Source organism: Taudactylus pleione, unplaced genomic scaffold, assembly GCF_031769625.1.
Source record: "Taudactylus pleione unplaced genomic scaffold, aTauple2 ptg000703l, whole genome shotgun sequence".
Classification (NCBI taxonomy): Eukaryota; Metazoa; Chordata; class Amphibia; order Anura; family Myobatrachidae; genus Taudactylus; species Taudactylus pleione.
Genome location: NW_028285105.1, coordinates 3,109,493 through 3,134,899, shown reverse-complemented (window position 1 = coordinate 3,134,899; position 25,407 = coordinate 3,109,493). Strand labels below are relative to the sequence as shown.

Genomic DNA, 25,407 nt, shown 5'->3' with positions numbered 1-25,407 from the left:
GGGCTAGGTCGCCCTAGGATATGCCTAGGCCGCCTATGCCATAGGCCAGCCCTGCATACATCAGTCGTAACCTCTTAACTGGCCTTATTTTGGCTTGACAGTTCCGATTAGTGGGGACTGTTACTGCATTCAGGACATTTATCCTGACTTGTATGTGTGTGTGTGTGAGTGTGTGTGTGTTTGGAGGGGAGGGGAGCGGGGGTTTGGAGATACTTTCACTGTGATCAACATTTTCCCTAAACTAGCTGACATCGCTATTAATTGCACACGCCCCTCCAGTCCCGGGTTCTAGACTTACAAATTGTGGGAGCTATGCGTAACATATATGTATGCTTATGCCTCATACAAGTGTACAGATAGCGTAGATGTGGCTTGACAGTGTTAGTAATAGCAACTTGCATTATTCTTTGTACACAGGAGGGAATATTGTTCTCATAGTTATTAAGAAATGCTAAAGTTGTATTTTCAATGTAAAGTGTAAATAGATACAAAGAACAAAGCAAATTAAACACAAACATCAGTTTCACATTTTTATGACTGTACTCAGGGCCTAATTCAGAGATGGACGGAATTGCCGAGCCGCACACAAGCAGCTTTGCAATTCCGTCCATCTTAATGCAAATGCAGAAGTAGGTGTCAGACATCTCACTGCTTCATTTGCGAGCACCATCGCAAACATCGGTCGCAATGGTTGCTCCTTTAGTCAGGCTGCGAGAGCTGAAGCTTCCTACAGCCTGACCGGGTGTTAGGCACGTCAGAGACCAGGAATCTGCGTCTGCAGCTGCAGACCCTGGCCTCATCCCTCCCAGAAAACGGGGGCAACACTGGGAACAGTTCCCAGCCACACCCCAACTCCGCCCTCCAAACCCTGCAGCTTGTCAATCATTCTGCGGCTTGGGGGGGGTCTGTGAGCGTAATCGCAGGACCCGGATACATCATCTGATGAATGTATATCTCTGAATCAGGCCCTCAGTATATGCCTACCTGCCACTGGTCCGCCTTCCAGTAGTTAAGAGATGCAATTTAACAATGCGCAAAAATCAATATACAGTAGTTGATAGCGCCACATGCTAAATGGGTTCCTTTGTGTGAAATGTGGTTAGGTCATTTAATTGCATGCTAACTCTGAATATAGGCAGTAGGTGGCATTGCTGATCTGCCAAACAAAATAACTTGAGTTAGACATGACAGAAGGCAATGCTTCATAGTGTATATTGGTATGGAGATGAGAATGACTAGAGATCTTTTATCCAGGGCCACATGGCTGTGGTATTAGAGCATAATTAATTTTTGTGTTTATTATTATTATCACATGGTTCTTTCTTTATCATATAGTCATTTCTAGAGATGGAAAAACCTGTATGGAACCATGTACACACTAAAACATGCAAACATGAAAATGAATAAGGTTCCGGTGCAGAAAGACATACCTATATGTTTATATGCTTTTCTGGAACATTCAAGTTATTTATTGCTAGCAAATCGTGTTTAAAGATGTGTATGGTAAAATATATTATGCCCTGTATTTCAGTTGTGTCAAGGGATATATTGGAGAGCGATGCCAGTTTGATGACTTGGAGTGGTGGGCACCACGCGCGACACAGACAAAGATTCGTAATGTTACCATTGGTGTTTCATTGGTTGTCCTCCTGGTGGCCCTGGGTCTTGGGTCCTTTGCAATATTCTATTACAGGTGACTGCACTAAAGTGTTGTGAATTATATGCTGTTTGCTGCGATTATGCACGCAGGTCTGCTGCAAAAATATACTAATGAATGCAATCAATTTTTAAATGTATGTGATATTTCATCTCTCATCCTGCCTACTGCATATATACTCTGCATAGACCTTCATGCAATCATGTGCAGTTTTTAAATGTATGTGATATTTCATCTCTCATCCTGCCTACTGCATATATACTCTGTATAGACCTTCATGCAATCATGTGCAGTTTTTAAATGTATGTGATATTTCATCTCTCATCCTGCCTACTGCATATATACTCTGCATAGACCTTCATGCAATCATGTGCAGTTTTTAAATGTATGTGATATTTCATCTCTTGCATAGAATTGTTTTTACATGTATAGTCTATATTGTTCAGTGAAGCATAGTTTATGGTATATATCTGGCCTGGCTTTTGCTCCAACTCAGAGCAAGTTATCTCCTTTGATCAGCAGAGCAATTGAGTCAGTTGTAGCCTGTCTTAATCAATGATACCACTCCTTTATATTCAGCTAGGGGCAGCTGGGGCTGTTTGCAGCTGGGGTTAAAAGCACCAAGTGTTAAAGGCACAAAGTGTGATTACATAACAGTTAATCAAACAGTTGAACAAACATTAACCAACATCTAAGGTAATTTCAGATTAAGAAACTGATTGCTTTAAAATTTGTCTAAAAATAACAAACCTAAAACTCACCATGTACTACACATTTCTTTTTATCAACTCTCTCCTTTGTATTTTCTCTAAGGATACAACATCCCTAACTCTCCCTGCATCTCCCCTCTCTGGGCACACTGCCGCCCTATTGAGTCACTCACCTCCTCTAAAAACTAATGAGCTTTCTTTTCATCAAAAATTGACAATTACAGCCTCATTGTGTCACTATAAAAAACTTTTACACACCTACAACTATATCTACTTCTCCATCCTTCTGCTTTTATTATCTGGTGACATATCACCAAATCCAGGCCCCTCACACATACAGCGGATTTACTATGGAATATATATCCTGCAAACCTCACATTTCTCCCATCACCCTCCAAATCAATAAATGTGCCTTATAGAATTCACACTTGATCACAACTTATTATTTTACATCTGAACATCTCTTTACAATAACTGCTTTCACCAATTTCGACATTTACCTGAGACTGCTGGTTCACACGTTAACCACACTCTCTAAATAGCCCCACATGAAGTGGCTTCTGCCACCCGTCAGACTTCACGTAAACTGATATAACAGCCATGGCTCTCCACAAACACCTACAAAAACTGCCTCTTAAAGTAGAATGTCAGTGGCGTAAATCTTAATTCAAATGACTTCCACACATACTGTAAAATAGGAATCCAGCCATCTGTCATCCTAACCCTCTGTCCCACGCTCACTGTCTACCCCATCTGTGTCACCCCTGTCTGTCTGCCCATCCCCTTTAGAATGTAAGCTCTCACGAGCAGGGCCCTCTATCCTCTTGTGCTTATCCTTTCTTTACTTATACTATCTGCTCTATACTCAAAAGCACCTAACCCGTGACTTTTGCCATCCTGCTTCTGTTGCAGCAGTGTTTATATACCATGTACTTGTCTTGTAGTGTCTTAAACTGTATGACACTGTTTTCTTGTTCTGTTCAACTGTTTATGTACCATGTTTCTGTACTATGTAAGGCGCTGCGGAACCCTTGTGGCGCCATATAAATAAAGGATAATAATAATAATAATAATCACAAAGCTGTCGCACAGCCATCATAGAGGTGCCCACTACTACTATCTCACATCTGTAATACCTTGCATATACATCGGGAACATCGAGTAAAATTGGCCCCTCATGCACAATTACAGCAGGTCTGACCTTACTCAGTAATTGCTAACCTCGTTGCACACAGTAAGTAGTCATACTGCATATGCCGTCACAGTGGCTAATTTATACTGACTGGCACAACCGTTTCTCTGACCATTACCCCATTACCACCCCCAAATGCGGACCTCCCGTCACTCATGCTGCAGTTGCTTTCTTTCTACGTGCGTGCGTGATTGCAGAGTGATCGCAATGCTACCTCATGCACACGCACTGTGATGCATACGAATGCGCAGTATGCACCATTGATCGATTTGCATACGCTGTTGCAGTTGCGATGCGTATTGAACCAGGCCCATAGTCATTAATGCTTCATTGCTAGCTATTGATTGATATTGGCTGCCTATTGATTTTGAGGGGTACCCCACACATTTTTTTGTCTTTTTAATTTACCCTTTATTCTGTTTATTTTTGACATATAACTAAGCCTGCACAGATAATACATGCAGTGCTTTCTGCCCACCCACAATAGCGCAGCTGCTTCAGCGCGGAATAGGGAAGTAGGAGGTAGACAGGGAGGGATTTATATGCAATCCAAAACACGCGAGAACTGACATTTCCGGGATTATGACGTTTTGCCTCAATTTGAGCCCCGAATTTGGCTGGGGGAAAGGAGGCATGCCTCGGTTCAACACGGAGCCCCCACGTTCGGGTTTGTTTGGGTTTCTGAAAAACCGAACCGCTCAGCTCTACTTATTATGTCAATCTAATTTTGGCTTGAATAATATTAAGCTTACCTTAAAACTATTCATATCAAAATACTTGAAAGAAAAGTCTTTGTGGCACCAAACAAACAATATTGGAAGAAAATGGACCATATTTCTTACTGAGAGCTTGCATGCTTTGATTAAATGTTTAAAAATATAACATCTTGATAATCCCTAACTTCTTCCAAACAATAATCGGTCATATGTTAGTGGTTTACATCACATAACATTTATCTTTGTATCTTGTATTGGAAGACTGTTGCTGCATATCTGCTGAATGTTTAACTCGGCCATGAAAATATTACATCTATATCCTATATAGAAACATCTGGCGGGGAGACTACTACAGCCTCACACATTATTGCACCAGGATGTGCTTGGTAACATATTACATGGAGTAAAGCTGCTAAAAGATGTTTATATATATATATATATATTACAGTTCCAAATACAGTAGTCTGCACTCCATGTTCCAAAGATTAGTTGGCCATGGTGCACAGCTCTAATAGTAATGTATAAGGAGGCAGCAGGCAGCGGCACTCAAACTGTTTTGTTAAACAAAACGCGATTCACAGAGTCATCCTATCTTACTACGTCCTCGGGATAGAGTTGTCTAGTCCTAGAGTTGATAGGACGATTCTGTGTATCATGTTTTGTTTAACAAGTCTGCTTGAGTGCAGCTGCCTGCTGCTACAATAATTAATAAAAATACATTCATTGGTTTAGCCCCAGGCTGTAAAATTGATAATAAATAAATTTTAAAACAAATCATTGGTTCCTAAACCAACCATAGCATTAATTTAAAATGTCAGGCAGCAATGCCCCAATCAGCACATAATGGAAAGGAAAAAGGTGCAAGATGGAATAGTCCTTGGGCCCTCTCACCCACCCTTATGTTGTATACGAAACAGGACATTCACAGTTTAACAAACCAATAATTTCAGCGACAGGGGCTGCCAATTGTGGCTGAAATGATTGGTTTGTTTGGACCCCCATAAAACAAGCTGCCAATGTACATTGGACATGGAAATGAAAATTATCCCATACACAAACTGGCTTTACATTACTAGTTGTCGTCGTCCTCGTCATCCCCATCAGTGTGTTCATCCTCTTCTTCACACAATATTAATTTGTCCCCGCTGGATTCCACCATAGGTGCCTCTGTCATTTTTTGATCTAATTGTTGGTAGAGGTCTTCCTCGTGGAATTTGTAATTCATTTCAATGAACATCATCTTTTCCACATTTTGAGGTAGTAACCTCCAACGCTGATCACTGACAAGGTTGCCAGCTGCACTGAAAACTCTTTCGGAGTACACGCTGGAGGGTGGGCAACTTAAGTAATGCAATACCAGTTCGTGTATGGGCCTCCAAATTGCATCTTTTTCCTGCCAGTACTGAAAGGGACTGTCTGACATGCCTATTAGGATGTTATCTCTCCACCATTCTGTGAATGGAGACCGTATCACACATAGTCACGGTAGCATGCGAATTGTCAGCTTCCCCGGAGAAGTCTTTCATAAGTGTGAAAGACTTACAAAATGCCGGGGATATAACTTGCAGGGAGAGTGGTTATTGCAGTCACTGCAAGTTTTCCTTAGCACATAGCGAGCATATTTTCATAAAAAAATATCCACTGCGACAATATCTACGTGAAACAGCAGTTCCATGATTATTACTTCATAGGCCCCTGAAAGTGGTGCAGTATCATAAATAAACCCTGTTAGCCATTAGGCATGGTGCCCCATTCCCACATCACTGTGTTGGCATTCTTACTAAAATCTTAAAAAGCAAAACTGGAATAGTACATTCACAGTATTTTGGCATTGTCTTGTTTAGTACTGTTTGTTGTGTTGTTTTTCTCCCAATAATACTACTGTGCCTGACCTCATCTTCGTGATTTTCCCTTACCTAATATTCTAATAGAAAACAAGACTTAGGTAAATATATTACAGTTTAATCACAGTTCTGTGTGGGTGCTTTTACGCCATGTTTTATCAGCAGTTAATCAACTGTAATACTGCATAGTAACATCAGTGCAATGTTTATAGTGCAGCACTTTTCAGAATGCTGCTGTAACCATCTTATTATTCCCTATTAATCTATTTTTGTTTTCCCTATAAGGCATCAGCGCGTGCGAAGCAGAAACACTGCTGTGTGCCACGTCCAGCCGCATTACAGCAAGTAGAAGCCAGTCTGAGGTACAGTAACTCTTTATTATGAATGTAAGGATCAAAGCCAGTGTGGATCCACTTGAGATTATCCATGAAATAATTCACATCTTCTATACATTAAGTAGCTGCCAGAGTCATCTAGTGCTGTGCCATGAACTCCAGTTCATCTTACTTCATTGTTATCCCTCAAAGTTCACAGCTGCCTGGATGTTCTGTAGCTATGAGCCAGTGTTATTGTTAGCCCCTGCACACGACAGTTGGAAAACTGAATCTAAATTAAGGAAATGACAAAGTGATTACATGGCATATCGATGTGAGCCACAGATACTAGCACATTAGTGTAGACCCATTTTTTTTCTTTACATAATATATATTAAACTCATTTAAATGTATAAATATATTTCTCTGCCACGCTGTCTCATGTCCCCCTTCTGCTGGAGGTGTCTGGTTCATTGTTAAGATAACATCATGCACATGGAATAAGAACATTGGGAAGTAATGTACCAAATGCCCATTTAGGTATTACCTCTTATATATGCAAGAATTATCGTATGCTAGAGTTATGGATTTGGCATATACCGGGTCTCCATCCCCACGTGGCTGTGTCCCACCCGTTCAGTTGCAACTCTGTCCCAAACCCCGCCATCTCCATTGCTCCCTCCCTCCTAAGCTCTCCTCCCGCTCCCATACTTACACTGGCGACTGGTCCTCTTCTCTTAAGTCTGTCCCACCTCCCTCGCAGTGGGAGCCGTTGGGGAGTGCGCCAAGGCTTCCACTTCATGCACATTTAGGAGATGAGACAGACTGTCTCAAATTATTATTTAGATTATAGTTAAAATGTTATAACTATGTAATCCTGGGCCAGGATTGGGGGACTAGCTTATCCTGCCCCAGTTGCTATGAACACCAGAATGTTATACAAATGCATGTTAAAGGTAGGTGCATTCATTTTATAAGAAGAGTGAATAAAGATATAGTCACACAATCATATCCATATGAGATAAGTATTGCTTTATTTAATAGACACACCATTCAATACTGTAACCAGGAAGTGACACGGGGCCTGATTCAGCAAGGAATGCACGGAAGCAGATGCACGCCATCGGACAATGTTTTAGCTCTGCGCATGCGTGAACTAGCTATTGCGATGGGTACTGCGCATGCAGAGTAACGCAGAACCACAGAAAAATTATTGACAGGAAGTGGCGTTTTGTGGGGGTGGACAGGCAAACGCAGGCGTGTCTGTGCGTTTGAACGGCGTTTTGGGGGCATGCATAATTAAGCCCTTGTGGCGACGGCCGTAGCCTGAGGTCTAGGTGCACGCAGAAAGCGGCAGACATCCTGCGTGGAGTCAGGTCAACCGCTAATTTGCTAATGTGTTTGATTGGCCTCGATGTTACCACTGTCTTGCGTGGTATAACAGAACGCACGTTAAGGGAAGTTAGAGGTATTGTGTTTTGCTAGGCGTCTGCTTATTCTGCGTGCGTATGCAGTTATTAGCATATACTCGATGCGGACGGGTGTGTGCGTTCCTTGCTGAATCAGGCCCAAAGTCTCAAATACACTTCTCACTTGAACAAAGAATAATGGAATCCTAACACCTTCTTTATAGAACCGGCTATGACAATAGAAATCAAACACCTTGGCTGAAGGCCTAGGGCCTACATACAAGTCATTCCTTCATAGAAATAGGCAATTCATTTACAGAAGCCTCAAAAGATACTATTATACATAGTCCTTCTTATTTCTTTTATTTGCTATCTAAAAATCAATGATTATGCTGTAAAGCACCAAGAAGCTCAACTTGGGGTTGTAATTATGTAGAACTTCGTAGGGAAACAGCACAGACGTGAAACTGGCCTGGTCAGCCGCTCATGTGCAGTACAAGCTCTGGATCAGAACCAGAGTGATAGCATAAGCGATAGCCCATGTCCCAGCAAGAGCTTTTTGCTAAATTCCTGTGAAAATTTTTATTATTTAATTGCAGGTTTAAATAATGCTGATGGTTTATTATTTTCCCTTCTTTGTCCTAGTATATTTGTTTTTCACTTGCATTTTTGTTAGTTACAAGGTACAGTATATATATCTTGATTTCAGTCTCTTTATCACAGAAACTTGCACCCTCAATAAGATTCTGTAGACTTTTTATATCCGTCTAATTTTCCAGGCTTCTCTTACACCAGACACGTGACTTGATCTAATATGGTAAAGGAAGAACAAAATAATTTTTCATTCTATTTATTTGAATAATATATTCCATAATGTATATATAAATAACTTGACTTAAAATATCATTGAGCTGACCTGCAGTCACCATAAGATAAACATATCTGCATAATTTTTATATATAAACTTTACCAGGCTGGAATGTAAATGTCAGCTAGAAAGTATGTAATTTACAGTATAGTATTCATTGCTTGGCCACTCGTGTCTGTTCTGTAAAACCAGTCTCCATGTTCATTTTATTTACCATACATTACATAATTTGTATTTTCCTTTAATGTCACATATATAGATTTTCTTACCAGTAATAAAAATTGTGCAGAAAAGGCACATGGATGGCAGTGATATTTAGGGAGGTGTCACTATGAAATGTATGTTTGTAGCTCAGGTCAGTTTTCTTATTGCTTTTAAAGCTATGGTAGTAAATTGTGCCAGCTGCAGTATTCTCTGTATTCTCTTTCATGGACTACAAGCCACATTTTCCACATTATGGCAGAATTAAAAAAAAAAATGTTTAATATATCTTTTTAATATATCTAGAATCATTGATATTGGTCAAAAGGTAATATTTGTCATAAAGGCATGCATTCCAATAGTAAAACATAAAGAAATACCAAACTGCTTCTATTATTTAGTAGCTAAGAAGGAGACTGTGGGGTCTATTTACTAAGCTGTGTTAGGAGATTAAGTGAACAGTGATAAGGTTCCAACCAATCAGCTCCTAACTGCCATGTCACAGGCTGTGTTTGAAAAATGGTAGTTAGGAGCTGATTGGCTGGTACGCCATCACTGTTCACTTTAGCTCCTAACACAGCTTAGTAAATAGACACCTGTAAGATTTGAGAAGAACGGGTGGGATCCAGGGAAAATAGGCAAGGTGATATTCCATGAGAGTAGATAAGTGTGTATTATGCAGCGCTCTATGGAGAATACAGTATTTAATAATTCACATCAGTTCCTGCCCCATTGAAGCTGACAGCCTAAAATTCTGTACAGCATGCACACATATACACTCATACACAACAGGGGCCATTTTGCAGCAGTTAACCTACTAGTAAGTTTTAGTACATCTATTTGCTACATAAACAGCAATATTGTTTCAAAATCTGAGGATCACTATGTTACCATTGCAGAAGTGCTTTGTTGCTTGTAAATAAATTTTACAAGCTCTTTATATGGGTGATTTTTTATTATTATTGTATTAGACGTGCTCTTATTGAATACACAATGTATCCAGAGGATAAAAGCTGAGTATCTGTAATGGATTGTACAAAACAGATGCTACATTTCAACATTTCTCACTAAGCAAAGCCGCAAAACATGTGAACAACACACATGATTTATTTCCAGTCAGTGGAAACAGTCAAAATAAACTGTGTCAGACAGCTGTGCATAGATACGCATGCTTATTAAACTATAAAAACAGGTATAGGGACACGATGGGTTCCTTGCAGCACTTCCATAAGATTTTGGACTGTTTTTATGGCTGATTTCCATCAGGTCACTCAGGATTGACAATGCAGCACCAGTTTATAAAAAATATCAATGGAAGTCAGGTTTAATAGGTGTGACAGACACTACCGTTCAAAAGTTTGGGGTCACTTAGATATTTCCTTATTTTTGAAAGAAAAGCACTGTTTTTTTCAATGAAGATAACATTAAATTAATCAGAAATACACTCTATACATTGTTAATGTGGTAAATGACTATGCTAGCTGCAAACGCCTGGTTTTTAAAGGAATATCTACATACGTGTATAGAGGCCCATTTCCAGCAACCATCACTCCAGTGTTCTAATGGTACATTGTGTTTGCTAAGCGCGTTAGAAGACTAATGGATGATTAGAAAACCCTTGTGCAATTATGTTAGCACAGCTGAAAACGGGTTTGCTTATTAGAGAAGCTATAAAATTGGCCTTCCTTTGAGCTAGTTGAGTATCTGGAACATCACATTTGTGGGTTCGATTATACTCTCCAAATGGCCAAAAAAAGAGAACTTTCATGTGAAACTCGACAGTCTATTCTTGTTCTTAGACATGAAGGCTATTCCATGCGAGAAGTTGCCAAGAAACTGAACACTTCCTACAAACGTGTGTACTACTCCCTTCAGAGAACAGCACAAACAGGGTCTAACCAGAGTAGAAAGTGAAGTGGGAGACCCCGGTTCACAACTGTGCAAGAAGACAAGTACATTATACCCCTTTTCCACCAAAATTCCGGGTCTGACCTGGAGTTGGAACAGAGGGCCTGATTCAGATCCGGTCGCAAGCGCTGAACGCTCGCAACTGGGTTGATGTTTGCTCACCGGGCATGTGCACAATGGAGCCGGCTCTGTTGTGCACATGCGCGAGACCCGGCTAGCGATGGGTGCTCCGTCGCTCCAGGTCTCGCACCAAAGGGGGCGAGCTGTCGATGGTGATTGACAGCTCGCCCCGTTTGGTAGGCGTGGCCAGGGGGTGGCTTCACAAACGGAGGCGTTCCCAAGCGAACGCCTGCCGTTTGTGGGCGGCCCCACTGATATCACAAGTGATGTCAGTGGGAGAGCTTCCAGCTCTATTAGAGCCAGAAGCTCTCTGGGGCTTGCGGCCAGGAGACCCAACCACAAGGGTCTCGTCGCAAGCCTGATGGTTGCGATGGTCTTGACCATCGCGACCATCATCCTGGCCGCTCACAATAGCTGTGGGTGGTCACCCACAGCTATGCGAGTGGCCAGGAGGCCGCACAAAAAAAAAAAAAAAAGCCCAGATTCACAGATTCAGAGCGAGCACTCTTTCAGAGCGTCCGGCTCTGAATCAGGGCCAGAGTTCCTATCCGGATCAGACCCGGAATTTAGCCGGCGCCGACTCGGGATATTCCTGAGTCGGCGCCGCTCACACCGGAGTCAGGTCTGCATAGACCCGGCTTTCCCAGCGTGAAAGTGGACACTTGGAGATGACATCATCTCCAAGTGCCACTGAAGCTGGACCAATCGGCCAGCTAGCAGCACACTTCAGGTCATCGTGACCCGGAGTGCGCTGTTCTCACAACAGGGTTTCACGGGCTACGCCTGTGTTAAACCCTGCTATTTACCTGGGTTGGATTGCTGGGCCACTCGACACAGTGAAGAGGCGACTTCAGGATGCTGCCTTCTAGGCAGAGTGGCAAAGAAAAAGCCATATCTGAGACTGGCCAATAACAGGAAAAGAACACAGACATTGGACAGAGGAAGATTGGAAAAAAGTCTCGAATCGAAGTTTGAGGTGTATAGCTCACACAGAAGAACATTTGTGGGAACAAGTGAAAAGATGCTGGAAGAGTGCCTGACGCCATCTGTCAAGCATGGTGGAGGTAATGTGATGGTCTTCGGCTGCTCTGGTGCTGGTAAAGTGGGAGATTTGTACAAGGTAAAATGGATTTTGAATAAGGAAGACTATCACTCCATTTTGCAATGCCATGCCATACCCTGTGGACAGCGCTTGATTGGAGCCAATTTCCACCTCCAACAGGACAATGACCCAAAGCACACCTCCAAATTATGCAAGAACTATTTAGGGAAGAAGCAGGCAGCTGGTATTCTGTCTGTAATGGAGTGGCCAACGCAGTCACCAGATCTCAACCCCATTGAGCTGTTGTGGGAGCAGCTTGACCATAGGGTACGCAAGAAGTGCCCATCAAGCCAATCCAACTTGTGGGAGGTGCTTCAGGCAGCGTGGGGTGAAATTTCTTCAGATTACCTCAACAAATTAACAGCTAGAATGCCAAAGGTCTGCAATGCTGTAATCCGGTGGGGGTCCCGGCATCAGCAAGTGCATACACAATTGCTGATGCCGGGAGCGATGGAGCGTCGCCAGGGGCCATGCTGCATTCGGCAACATGGTCCCCGCTGACGATATTGCACACAGGTCCAATGGATGATGTTGCTGGCGACGCATGGGAGCGTGTATCATCGGTGACAGAGCTGGTACACACTGGCTGATGTGGACGATATGTCCGCCGGATCAGACAATATATCGTCTAGTGTGTACCCGGCTTTAGAGTCGGGAATCATTATGTAACCTTAGGGTTCAGTGTCATACAGACAAGGCAGCAGAGAAGTTACAATTATGTCATTATTATATTCTAAGGTAGCAATACAAATGAATACAACAATATCCTACTAAATGGTAACAGACACTAGGTTAAACATAGCGTTCTTGGGAGGAGGTCGAACTCTGCACCTCAAGTTCTGACAGATGTTAGTCACAGCAACTACTGTAGTATCCCATTTCTCCCAAGAGCATGCCCCTTTTATATCCACTCTGTCCTGTCATGGGGCACTACACTGGTAACATGTACTTTGTAACAGGCTAACAAGAGGGCTGAATTATATGTGTGAAGACCTTTCAGGGGCGAAGGTGCCGGGAAATGGCCGCTGCAGCAGGATAAGGGGGAGGGGTTGTAGGCGGGCCAACGGCATAAATCCCTGGGTGAGGGGGTGGGGGACAGGGGGCCAGGGGCCAGACCTGTCCCCTTTTTAGCACCTTTGATAGGTTTACTCCCAGCCATGTAGGTACTACTGAACCTACATAATCTCTTGGCTGAACAATGGGACCAGGATGATGTTACTGAAGGGGAGTGTGAATGGTATTGGTGTGTCCCTTCTCACAGTAACCTCTTCCATGCCTTTTACCTGCAAAACTGCTTTCAGCTGATTTCTGTCTCAGAGAAAAAGTAGGGGGCGGGGGTGGGGGGTGGGACGAGGACACACTGCTATTTATAGACTAATATAATAACACCAGATAATTCACCTGGTGACATTTCAGAAATGAACATGACAAAATAGAATCACACAACAACCTTGTACAACATCCCCTTGCTGCCCATACCCCAGACTCACAATACCTGCTGCACCAATGACCCCCTTGTAACACTTTTAGGGGAATGAATTTCAACCGATGGACAGCATTTGCTGTGCTGGAATGGCATATCACATCCATCTACATTGCATGTTGTGCTTTGCACCCCATAAAGGGTCACTGGAATACTTGCAATGCTGATGCTACTGTAATTGGCCAATACGTGGGCAGCCAGGCATTGAGGTGATGCCGACAGTATGGCACGCTGAATTGAATTCTGCCCATTATGTAAAGAATTTCACCATGAACTAATGCTGTTTCATTTGCTGTCCACTAGCGCGTAACTTATAATAAGCCCAGGCAACAATATTTTTGTTTTATTATTTAGTACATAAAGATATATCAAAATAACTACATGAACTGAACATCAGAAGCATCCAGCATCTAGTGACTAATACAATAAAACTCTATGGGCCTGATTCAGAGCGCTCGCTCTGAATCAGGGCCCTCCTACCATTTTTTGGAGCATCCTCATGGACGCTCGCATAGCTGTGGGTTACCACCCACAGCTATAGCGAGCGTCCATGATGATGGTCGCGATGGTCTTGACCATCGTGACCATCGGGCTTGCGATGGAGACCCTGCGGTAGGGTCTCGCTGCCGCAAGCCCTGGAGTGATTTTGGCTCTATCAGAGCCAAAATCACTCCCTCTGAAATCACTAGTGATGTCAGTGGGGCCGGCTTGAGACGGTAGGCGTTCCCATGGGAACGCCTCCGTCTGGCAGGCACGCCCCCGGCACGCCCACCAAAGGGGGCGTGCTGTCAATCAACATCGACAGCACGCCCCCTTTGGTGCAAGACCCGGAGTGATGGTGAGCCCGTCGCTCGCCAGGTCTCGCGCATGCGCACGACGGAGCTCCCTCCGTCGTGCGCATGCGCAGTGGGGAACATCGACCCGCTTGCGGGCGTCCTGCCGCTCGCGAACGGGTCTGAATGACCCCCTATGTTTGCTTTATTAGGATTTATTTAACTAGGTTCAAAGCACATTTTTGTTATCATTCTTCATCTGCTGTTTACAAAGGGAAACCCACGTAGCAGCTGGTAAGGGGTTGTCAGCCCCTGAAGAAACAATACTGAGTATATAAAATATAAATATATATGAACCAGCACTTAACCACATAAATATGAAATGTATCATTTCATATAACAATAACCAATTTATTACATAAAAATCATTATGTCAGAAGAAGCTTAATGTATGGACATTTGTTAACATCTCATAGAAACGATTTCACAGAACCCTCTGTGGAACAATTGTTAATTTTAGAACTTGCTCCCAAACGACTTAGTCTATGTGCAGCAAATATTTACCAATTGGTTAATTGCAGAAAAAACAGTCCTCTGAGCATTAAGTCCGCAAGCATTGGAGCTGTAGCAGGTAACACTTGTAGCTGTACAGCAAAGTCCATGCAGAGCAACAAAGTCCACACTTGTAGTTCACACAGCGAGGGGTCCCATCCGAAATCCAATCTGAAATATTGTATATACAGTTGCTTTATGAATTTCGCTGGACAAGAAGCATCCAGCTTTGTCAGAAGCATCTAATAATAAGGATTTGTCTGCTGTTTGTAGGGCAATTTGTAATTCTGCTGCCATATACAAACTTTCATGTAATAATAGTATGTAGGTAGTGTTTAATATAGTGTTTTTTATATTAGATCTACTCATTAGGCACAGTCCTGGACACAGACATAATTACATAATGAAAGGTGCAGAGTGCTCCTACAGAACAGACTAGATATTTGAGGCTCCTATTATAGTGCAGAGTGCTCCTACAGAACAGATTTGATATTTGAGGCTCCTATTATAGTGCAGAGTGCTCCTACAAAACAGACTAGATATTTGAGGCTCCTATTATAGTGCAGAGTGCTCCTACAGAACAGACTAGTGATTTGAGGCTCCTATTATAGTGCAGAGTGCTCCTACAGAACAGACTAGTGATTTGAGGCTCATATTATAGTGCAGAGTGCTCCTACAGAACAGACTAGAGATTTGAGGCTCCTATTATAGTGCAGAGTGCTCCTACAGAACAGACTAGAGATTTGAGGCTCCTATTATAGTGCAGAGTGCTCCTACAGAACAGACTAGAGATTTGAGGCTCCTATTATAGTGCAGAGTGCTCCTACAGAACAGACTAGAGATTTGAGGCTCCTATTATAGTGCAGAGTGCTCCTACAGAACAGATTTGATATTTGAGGCTCCTATTATAGTGCAGAGTGCTCCTACAAAACAGACTAGATATTTGAGGCTCCTATTATAGTGCAGAGTGCTCCTACAGAACAGACTAGTGATTTGAGGCTCCTATTATAGTGCAGAGTGCTCCTACAGAACAGACTAGTGATTTGAGGCTCCTATTATAGTGCAGAGTGCTCCTACAGAACAGACTAGTGATTTGAGGCTCATATTATAGTGCAGAGTGCTCCTACAGAACAGACTAGAGATTTGAGGCTCCTATTATAGTGCAGAGTGCTCCTACAGAACAGACTAGAGATTTGAGGCTCCTATTATAGTGCAGAGTGCTCCTACAGAACAGACTAGAGATTTGAGGCTCCTATTATAGTGCAGAGTGCTCCTACAGAACAGACTAGAGATTTGAGGCTCCTATTATAGTGCAGAGTGCTCCTACAGAACAGATTAGTGATTTGAGGCTCCTACTATAGTGAAGCAGGAACATTGTGGAATTAAAAGCATCTGCTTCTTATCCATATGTACCCAATTTTCTTAAGTAACAAATTTTTAAATGCAAGGTCATTTTGTGGGAGACTGTGACTGCTGTACACTTCTGAAATTATGTAAGACAGAATGCATGTGACAGCAGCAATGTCATGATTTGTAGAGGGGAATAGAATAAGACTGAGAGTTATAGTGGCCATACTTGCTATAATTTGCTATATTGAGCAGCTTGCCCAATTTTATATTTTGAGTGGCCTCATAATCGAGATGATTTGATCATTATTGGCCCTGATGGTAAATGCAGTTAATCAGAGATTTTAGTTACCATCATATTTAGCCACCTAGGGTGAAAAAACTGTACACTGATCTGTCACTGGGCTTAAAGTCGATTGGCAGGTTACGCTCAAGTGTGTCCAGAGTTAAATAGTGGCACTAGAATACTGATATGAGGCTTCTGTCAAACTAATATGAGAAAATGGTGGTGTCAACCCCACTTCTAAATGAAGCAAGTTAATCCATTGATCTTCTTATTAAATGTGACCAGTTTCTGTGAGAGTAAATAGCAACAGAGGATAATGTTGCCTGAAAGAACTGTAAGCTACAGGCAGAGCTAGGGATAAAGGCCCTAGCTAATACTATGCCCCCTCCACCACCACAACCACCAGTATTAATGTTTACCTGAGTGAGCAAGACAGTCATAGTTGTGAATGCCCAACCAGAACTATAATAGTGGAAGAGTGTTCCACTCTCTTCTACATGTTTTTGCAGCTTTGACTACCTTTTACCGCTAGTGTATTTAGCTTTTCTGGATCTGGAATGTTGGGGCCCGGCTTGCAAAAAAGGATAGGTACATGACATATTGCTGCCAATACATTAATAGCATCCAAATCTAATAATAAAGAACCTTCATAAAATAATTAGTATTCACATTTAATAAATAAATCTATTTCTCTCCAAAGAGCCCCTACGTTTAATAAACAGACCTCTTTTTTCAAAAACTCTGCCAAACCACCTAAACTATGACCTCAATTTAATGTCTACCACCAAATAAATAGCCCTACAAATTATTACAGTACCTACCACTGGGATACGTTTAAGAAGCCGGCGGCCGCAATCCCAACCGCCGGCTTCCCGAATCCTCTATCCCGCCTAGGGTTAAATGACAGGCGTCTAAAATCTAGACGCATGTAATTTTCCCGACGCCGGGAGAAAGCCGCCCGGCATCCCGATCGAAGGTTAGGCACTTAGAGGGGGGAGGTTAGAGTTAGACACTTGGGGGGGAGGTTAGGATTAGGCACCCCTAAGGAGGGTTAGGGGGGTTGGTTAGGTTAGTTTATACTTACCTTAGGCACGATCGGGATTTCCAGCGCTGTTGGGCTTCCGCTGCCGGCCTCTCCTGTTTTGTCGGGCTGCCGCAGCCGGGAATCGAACTGCCGGTCATGCGGCAGCCGGGATCCCATACCAAATGCCTACCGCTCACCTGGGGCGTAACAAAGTATTTGAAGGCCCCATAGCAAAAGTTTGTAATGGCCCCTATGTACCACCCAATGGTGAAAAATATATATAACACATGTAACTTTAACAAGAAAGATGGGACCCCCCTCAGCTCTGGGCCCCATAGCAGCTTCACCCCCTGCACCTATGGTATATACACCTATGTCACTCACCATTAAATGATTAACTCCCACTTACCATTAAATAATAAACCCACACACCACCTCCAGTACTTTACCATCGCATTAATATTCACAGCTGCATACTTACCTTCTGTTTGATGCTGCAGAAGGAGACTGTTTCTATTGACCTTCCTGGCTACAGATGGTGTGCACAAACTGACATGCCCATGGCCAGTTTGATCTGCAGACAGAGAAAAAATAAGAGCAACAGATAAGCGAGTTCCATGTCTGTGATCTTTAAGATGGTTGGGCCGGGGAGAGGGACCAGCCTATCAATAATGCAGCAACTCTGATCCTGTGCCAAATAGGGTTTTCTGGGCAACTGCGGCACTCACCAAGATCCATTGGGCCTAGGCTGATGACTAATCAACCTGATGGCACTGCTGACTGGAAACAGACCAAATAAACAATGTGCTTTTCCTGGATGGTGAAAGTTCCCCTTTCCTGCAGTGCTACCAACCTTCATGCACCTAGGCCTGATCAGCCTAGGAGAGTCTCTGAACATAGAGTATGTCTTTACCACTACTATGCCTCCCACCCCCTAAACAGTGATTTATAGATTTATAGCTAGGTCTGTAGTAATATTGGTGTTCCCTCTCAGCATCATCACACATGTGAAAATCTTTCTACATAACTGAAATGTTACTAATACGACTTATACATGCACTTAACTTACCAGCATTCCTATCTTTGTTCAGTGCCCAAGACTGTGAAATTGGAAAATGGACAAGTAACTGGCAAGAAGCATGAATAAAGGCTTCTATATGTATATAGAAGCTCCAGTACTCTATAAACCAGAGTTTCAAGTGAGTACACAACACAAAGGACATCAACATATGCAGCAATGTCTGGAACAGAAGGACAATGAAACTCTGTCGTCATATTATATCGAACTGAAGAATAATATGTAGCAAAATACCAATGGGAAAATATGGAGTTGGGGTTTATATGAATGAAGAATGTTATACTACCAAAGTAAAAAAATCCATTATTATGAAGGGTTACTGTATTTTGGCATCATCTTTCTATTAAGTGGCTTAGAGCAGGGCTGACTAGCTTGTGGCCTACATGGTGTATGTTGTATTCTAAGACTACTTCTTTGTACAGAGAAAAACTAGACTCTGTTTGTGAGTGTTATGTTTTATTGAATTGTATGTTTGAACAATAAGATCACACCCATTGTTGCTCTCCAAATCTTGGGTGTGTGCTGTCCCTTCTGGCATACCTTATTTTTGTGCTCGTACTATGCAACGAGAGCTAGATGTGTTTTCACCCAATAGTGTGCATAGTACTTAGTGCATCAATGGGTATAATCTGTATGCAGCTTTCCTTGTAAAGCACATAGATTACAGCAATACACAGTAGATATGGTGTAGTTTGTGGTTACATTTCACAAATATACATGCAACGATGAAATGTAAGTGACTCAAAAAAAAAAAAGAATGTTTAAACATTGTACAAAGGAAGATATCTTTACAGTAAGATATATGTCCATTGTACATAATACAGGTGTCATTTTCCATAGTGTAAGTCAGGGATACAATTGTGTTGTGCTGTTTGTTGTAGCTGAGCACCAACGTAACTCTTACTTCCTGATTAAAAAGAATGATTGCAAAAAGCTATTGTATTTTCATATTTGAAATGTCTTCAACTTACGGAGCATATAAACTAGTGTTATACGTATTAAAATGACTACACTTGCAGGAGTATAACTAGATCTAGGGGGGCCCCATAGCAAAATTTTCACGGGCTCCCTATGTCCCCACCCCCCCTTGGTGCATGGCCTCCCCTCCACACTCCTCCCCCCCACACCCTCCTCACTCCCCTCTCCTTGACTTACAGTACCTGCTCCGTGGTGGTGCTGCGCAGGGCAGGCACACCTCCTCTCCCGATCGACTCCATCTCTCCTCACTGACTGATGCTGGGAGGAGGAGGCCATGCCTCCTCCCAGAATCAGTCAATGAGGAGAGTCAGAGGTGGAGCCGACTGGAAGGACACGACCACGGAGCTGGTAAGTCGAGGAGAGGGGAGCAAGAAGGGGGAGGGGAGTGCGGAGGGGCTGCAGACTGAGGCCTGGCACCGTATGTGCAGGGAGATGCCTCATAGCAGCCACAACCCCTGCACCTACGGTAGTTACGCCACTGTACACTTGTTATATATTGGTAAACTAATGGCAGGATATTACTACTTAAAATCAGCTTATATACTGTAAATGAGGATATGAAAATACAGGAACATGTCGGATGAGAGCTTTTCAGCTAAAAAAAATAAAACTGAATAGGTATTTTTAGTTTTTCTGCTCATCCAAAAGTTTAAGGGGATTCTGAGTCAGACTCACCAGCAATTGTTTTTCCATGCGACAGCGTCTTTCTCTAGTATTCAAACATGACAATACGCCTTGGTGTGTCAGAAGTCTCCATTGAATCCTATGGGAGACATGAAAGCGCGTCCCCGATTGCGGGAATGCATCTCCATAGGATTGAATGGAGACGCGAAAGTGTATCCCCGACGTCTCGCGCTATGCGTGGCATGAGACGCTGCACCACGGACAACATCCTAGCTGGGCAGATCTGTACTTGTGACACATTTTAATGTAACAGTGTTTATTGGTGGCGTTTTCTGTGCCAGCGCCAAATGAAAATATATTTTAGAACATGAAAATTAAAATATATTTAATTGCTAGTTACAAACCGTGGCTCTTAGGAACAAAACCTTGAGGCAGTGGTTCTCAAACGTTCAGGAATCATGGCACCCTAGCGGATACATCAAAGGATACTAAAAGAGCTTAAAGAGGTGCAGATAACACTATTAACATAATTATTCAACCAGTCTCTAGCTACAGGAGTAATTCCAGAGGACTGGAAAAGATTTACATGTAGCCCCACTACACAAAAGTGGAAGCAAGGAAGAGGCAAGTGACTACTGACCAGTGAGCCTTATATCAGTAGTAGGGAAAGTAATGGAATCATTATTAAAAGTAAGAGTAGCAGAACATCTCAAATCCAGCAAACTACAGGATCCCAAACAGCATGGGTTTACTAGGGGGAGATCATGCCTAACAAATCTTATTTACTTTTTTGACTGGGTGACTAAAGTAATAGATCAAGGGGGCTGGGCGTAGATGTAGCTTATCTAGACTTTAGTACGGCTTTTAACACAGTCCCACATCGCAGACTGAAAAACTCAAAAACTTGGGATTGGATTCTAAGATGGTTAAATGGATAAGAACTTGGTTGCAGAATAGGAAACAGAGTTGTAGTAAATGGAGTGCAGTCTCAGGAAGGAATTGTGACAAGTGGTGTACCCCAAGGTTCTGTACTTGGACCAGTGCTTTTTAATATCTTTGTTGGTGACATTGCAAATGGTATTAAAGAGAAAGTATGCCTTTTTGCAGATGACACAAAAATATGCAACAGGGTAGACACACCTGGAGGGGTAAGACAAATGATGGAGGACCTAGGTAGGCTAGAGAAATGGTATAGAATGTGTCAACTACAGTTTAATGCTAAAAAAATGCAAACTCATACAGTTTGGTCTTAAAAACCCAAAGGCTATAGTATCAAGGGTACACAAATGGAAACTACAGAGGAGAAAAGGGATCTAGGAGTCACTATTTCAGGTGATTTAAAGGCAGGTAAGCATTGTAACAAGACAATGAGAAAGGTAAGTCAGATGCTTGGTTGCATAGGGAACGGAATCAGTAGCAGGAAGAAAGAAGTGATAATACCACTGTATAGGTCATTGGTACGTCCTCACCTAGAATACTGTGTTCAGTTTTGGAGGCCACATCTCCAGAAGGATATAAATACATTAGAGACTGTACAAAGAAGGGCAACTAAAATGGTGCATGGCCTAAATCACAAAACTTACCAGGAAAGACTAAAAGACCTTAATATGTATACTTTGGAGTAGAGAAGGGAAAGGGGGGACATGATAGAAACTTTCAAATATATCATGGTGCAGGAGGGAGACATTCTTTAAAGAAAGAGAAGCACAACAACACGGGGACATGCAGTGAAACTGGAGTGAGGTAGGTTCAAAGGAAATTTGAGGAAATATTACTTCATGGAAAGGATAGTGGATAAATGGAATAACCTCCCATCAGAGGTGGTAGAGGCTAAGACAGTAGAGCAATTTAAACATGTTTGGCATAGGCACAAGAATATCCTTGCAAAGGACTAAGGATCACATAGATTTGAGGTTACCAAAAGGTAAAAACGGGCAGACTAGATGGGCCAAGTGGTTCTTATTTGCCATCACATTCTATGTTTCTATGTCTCAAAATTGAGGCATTCAACAAAGATTATTAACTTATGAAACTTGTGCTTACCTGCTATCTTTAGGTTCAGTTATGTGAAGGACATGATTAAGGTTCTAGTTGTCCAAGTACCAGCACTGATGCTTATTATGTACATAAAAAAAATCTGGTGCACTGTGGCTTCAGACTGTTATAGCCACTCTGATATGAGTGAAGATAACCTAGGTGAGTTAGATTTTGGTTGGGTTACTATGCAAGTGCTCTGAGCCAAGACGGCCTCACCGTGTCGAAGAGGAGCCAGGATGCAGCAACAGCGGGGCCTTGGGCTGTAAGTACAATAATTTCTTTAAAGCCATTGCCCATCACATACAAATTAGTCAACATAAGTCTGAAGTGGAAATGACTCTTAAATCTAGATTTTAACTAGACCTTTAAAAGTTAATACATAGTTGTCTTAATACAGAACAGAACTATTGAATGCCTGTATTCAACCTGTGCTAATTTTCTGTGAGTTTAATAAGATTTTTACTCTGCTCTGGACACTTGTGACATACAGTAATACAAATATATATAGCTAAAATAATAGTCCTGTGCTTAAAAGGCAAATGTTAATCAAACATCAGGGTACAAAGAATATAATGTACATATGATGTAACCTTTAGCAACAAAATATTACATTACATTAGTCAAACTTATTCATGATTGGACTAGTCATAAATGGCCTAGTTCAGAGTTGTATGCTATTGCTGCCGCAGCTGAGGATGTGCGAAAATATGCTAATGAAACAGTCGCCGACACTTGTATTGAGGCGCCCACTAGAGCCATCGCAGATGTACATAGCTGTGTACACATACGCAGCATCTGATGCAGATCCGACAAACATCGACTCCTTGAGTGAGTCTAGGGGCCTGATTCAGAGCCGCTCGTAAGCGGCCGCTCGTTCGCTCTGAGCGATGTTCGCACATCTGCGCATGCGTATGGGTCATAATGCGCATGCGCCAACCAGTCAGTGCGGTCGGAAATCGAGCGCTCGCAAAATAGCGAGTGCCTGCTAATTTGAGTGACAGGATGAGGCGTTTGTGGGTGGTAACAGGGGAAGGTGCTTGAAAACGGGGAGTGGAGATCCGAACGCAGGCGTGCCAAACGGTCAAAACAGGCGTTTTAAGGGTGTGCATAATTAACAAAGCAGCATCATCGACCACGTCACTTGGTTGTTTCTTAGCCTGAACTGTTCGCATGATTGCGGTAGGAAAATCCTACCACAAGCACTGCGAGCAGTTCAGACGCCTTTCGATGTACTCGATTAATCTAATAAATAGCGGAGATGATGTAGGATGTGAGCGGCCAGGGGGCGTCTTTACAAAATAGTGAGCGCATGTTTCGTTCGCTCGCACAGACATAGAGGTGTCAACAGACCGCAAAGAGCGAGCGCTCAATTTAAATAGCCGGCCCCTTTTTCTAAACGAGCGAGCGCAAATAGTGTCCGGCTCTGAATCAGGCCAATGTTCACTCAGAATAGCCGACTTAATTGAGATGCCGGAGCCATGTTTCGTGCGTACGGGTTTGCAGATGCAGGATTTGATATGCCCCAGAAATGGTCGCGACGCGCCTGCTTTTTTGTCCGACACTCCCCTTTGCCTTCCCCAAACGCTCCCCGCCTGTCAATCACATTGCAAATGCATGCGCATGCGCAGTGGCAAAAAACCAGCTCTATTTGAGAAAAGACTGGCATTGCATACAACTCTGAATTACTCCTAATATCTGCTACAAAATTATAAAGAATATACTTTAAATGGCAAAACAATTTGTGCTGTATATTTTCTAACAACATCATTTGAGAGGTGTTTCGCTTTTCATCTAATAGGTGATTACATAAGGCCTTGCCTTGTCTATTAAGTAGAACTAATCTGCTCAATATTGCTAAAAAGATAGTGCTTTGTACAGCGCCGTATCAGGATGGCAGTGCGCCCTGTACTGCACTGCCTCCCCTCTCGCTCCCCCTACTCCCCCTCCCCCTGTGTGCATACCATTACCGCCAGGGGGTGGGTGAAGGACAGGGATCTTCATCGGCATTGCTCTGAGAGCGCCAAGCAGCAGTGCAGGAGGTCTCTTTATGCAGACCTCCGGAGCTGGGCAGTTTGCGGCTGGTGACCTTGGAGGATTCCGTCCTGTGAGGAGGCACCAGCCGCATCGCCCTCCCTACGGCCCTGGCGGCTTTGTATAAGATTTAGATGTTAAATTTATTATATCTTTGAATACTGATCCACACAGTTTTATTTTTAAATTGTTGGTACCTTAAAGTTGTAGAAGAAATTGATATTTCAGTTTTGTAATTTTTTTCAATTCTAAAATAATAAAACAAATGGCTGTCATTATAAATATAGGAGACAGAGTTATTTGAAGCACCCGGCATAATATTGTTCCCTCTGTTGATCGGCCGGTGTTTGATGATGAAAGGCATGCACACAGATGCACAGCAAGTCATATGTGGTTTCTGCCTCTCCAGTCTTACTGAATTCTACTTGTTTATTTAGATTACAGCTGTTTTAAAAGGAACGCAGAGCATGTAAATGTGGTAGGTCTTATACAGTGAACGTCAAGGATTAGATTGCAAGGTAAATACTTAAACTTTTAACAGCTGTGATCCAAACTCAGAATAATCTGCTGTTAAAACGTAAAGCATATGCTTCTTGGGTTTTCTTGTACTGTGTGTATAATGATATGATCACTGTGTGTTCTTCCAGAAACTGCTAATACTGTCAGATCTTCATGAGAACTGATGACCCATACAATGTGAACAAAAATATTCTGATGGAAACATACAATATCTGAATATATGTTACTTACATATTCAGAGTGTGTGTTATTAAATGATTATTTAAGGAACAACCAGGGCTAAAGTGTGATACTCCATTTAAGGTGATGATTTGGTTGATGTGAAGTGTGTGCAAGTTGGAGTTAACTCTCAGATCGTCCTTCTGGCTTCTTTGTACGTTGACAACTTCCAACTCAGACCAGGTCTTAGCAGAGAGGCAAGGATTCTTCCCCCAGACAGTAAATGCACAACAAGGTAGCATGCACAAGAATGGAATATTTCACATAACTGACCCCAGTTGAGAACTGGATGGGGCAACAAGATGGTTATAATAAATTTAATTACATGTATATTAATTTAACAATAAACTAAATGCAGTCTCACAGTTACTGGTTACTTTATCACTTTCTGTAAGAAACATCCTATATACAAAAA

At 42.4% G+C, this 25,407-nt stretch overlaps 1 protein-coding gene across 2 annotated transcripts in view; it reads left to right on the top strand.

Moving 5' to 3' along the window:
- EGF (epidermal growth factor) overlaps nt 1-19,475 on the top strand; it is a 162,105-nt gene extending 142,630 nt beyond the window's left edge. For both annotated transcript variants that reach the window (XM_088456410.1, XM_088456409.1), the window contains 3 exons: nt 1,532-1,693; nt 6,405-6,481; nt 18,598-19,475. In XM_088456410.1, coding sequence (XP_088312536.1) covers nt 1,532-1,693; nt 6,405-6,468 — 226 coding nt within the window. In that variant the 3' untranslated portion in view covers nt 6,469-6,481; nt 18,598-19,475. The remainder of the gene's footprint in view (nt 1-1,531; nt 1,694-6,404; nt 6,482-18,597) is intronic.
- Nucleotides 19,476-25,407: the final 5,932 nt, after the last annotated feature.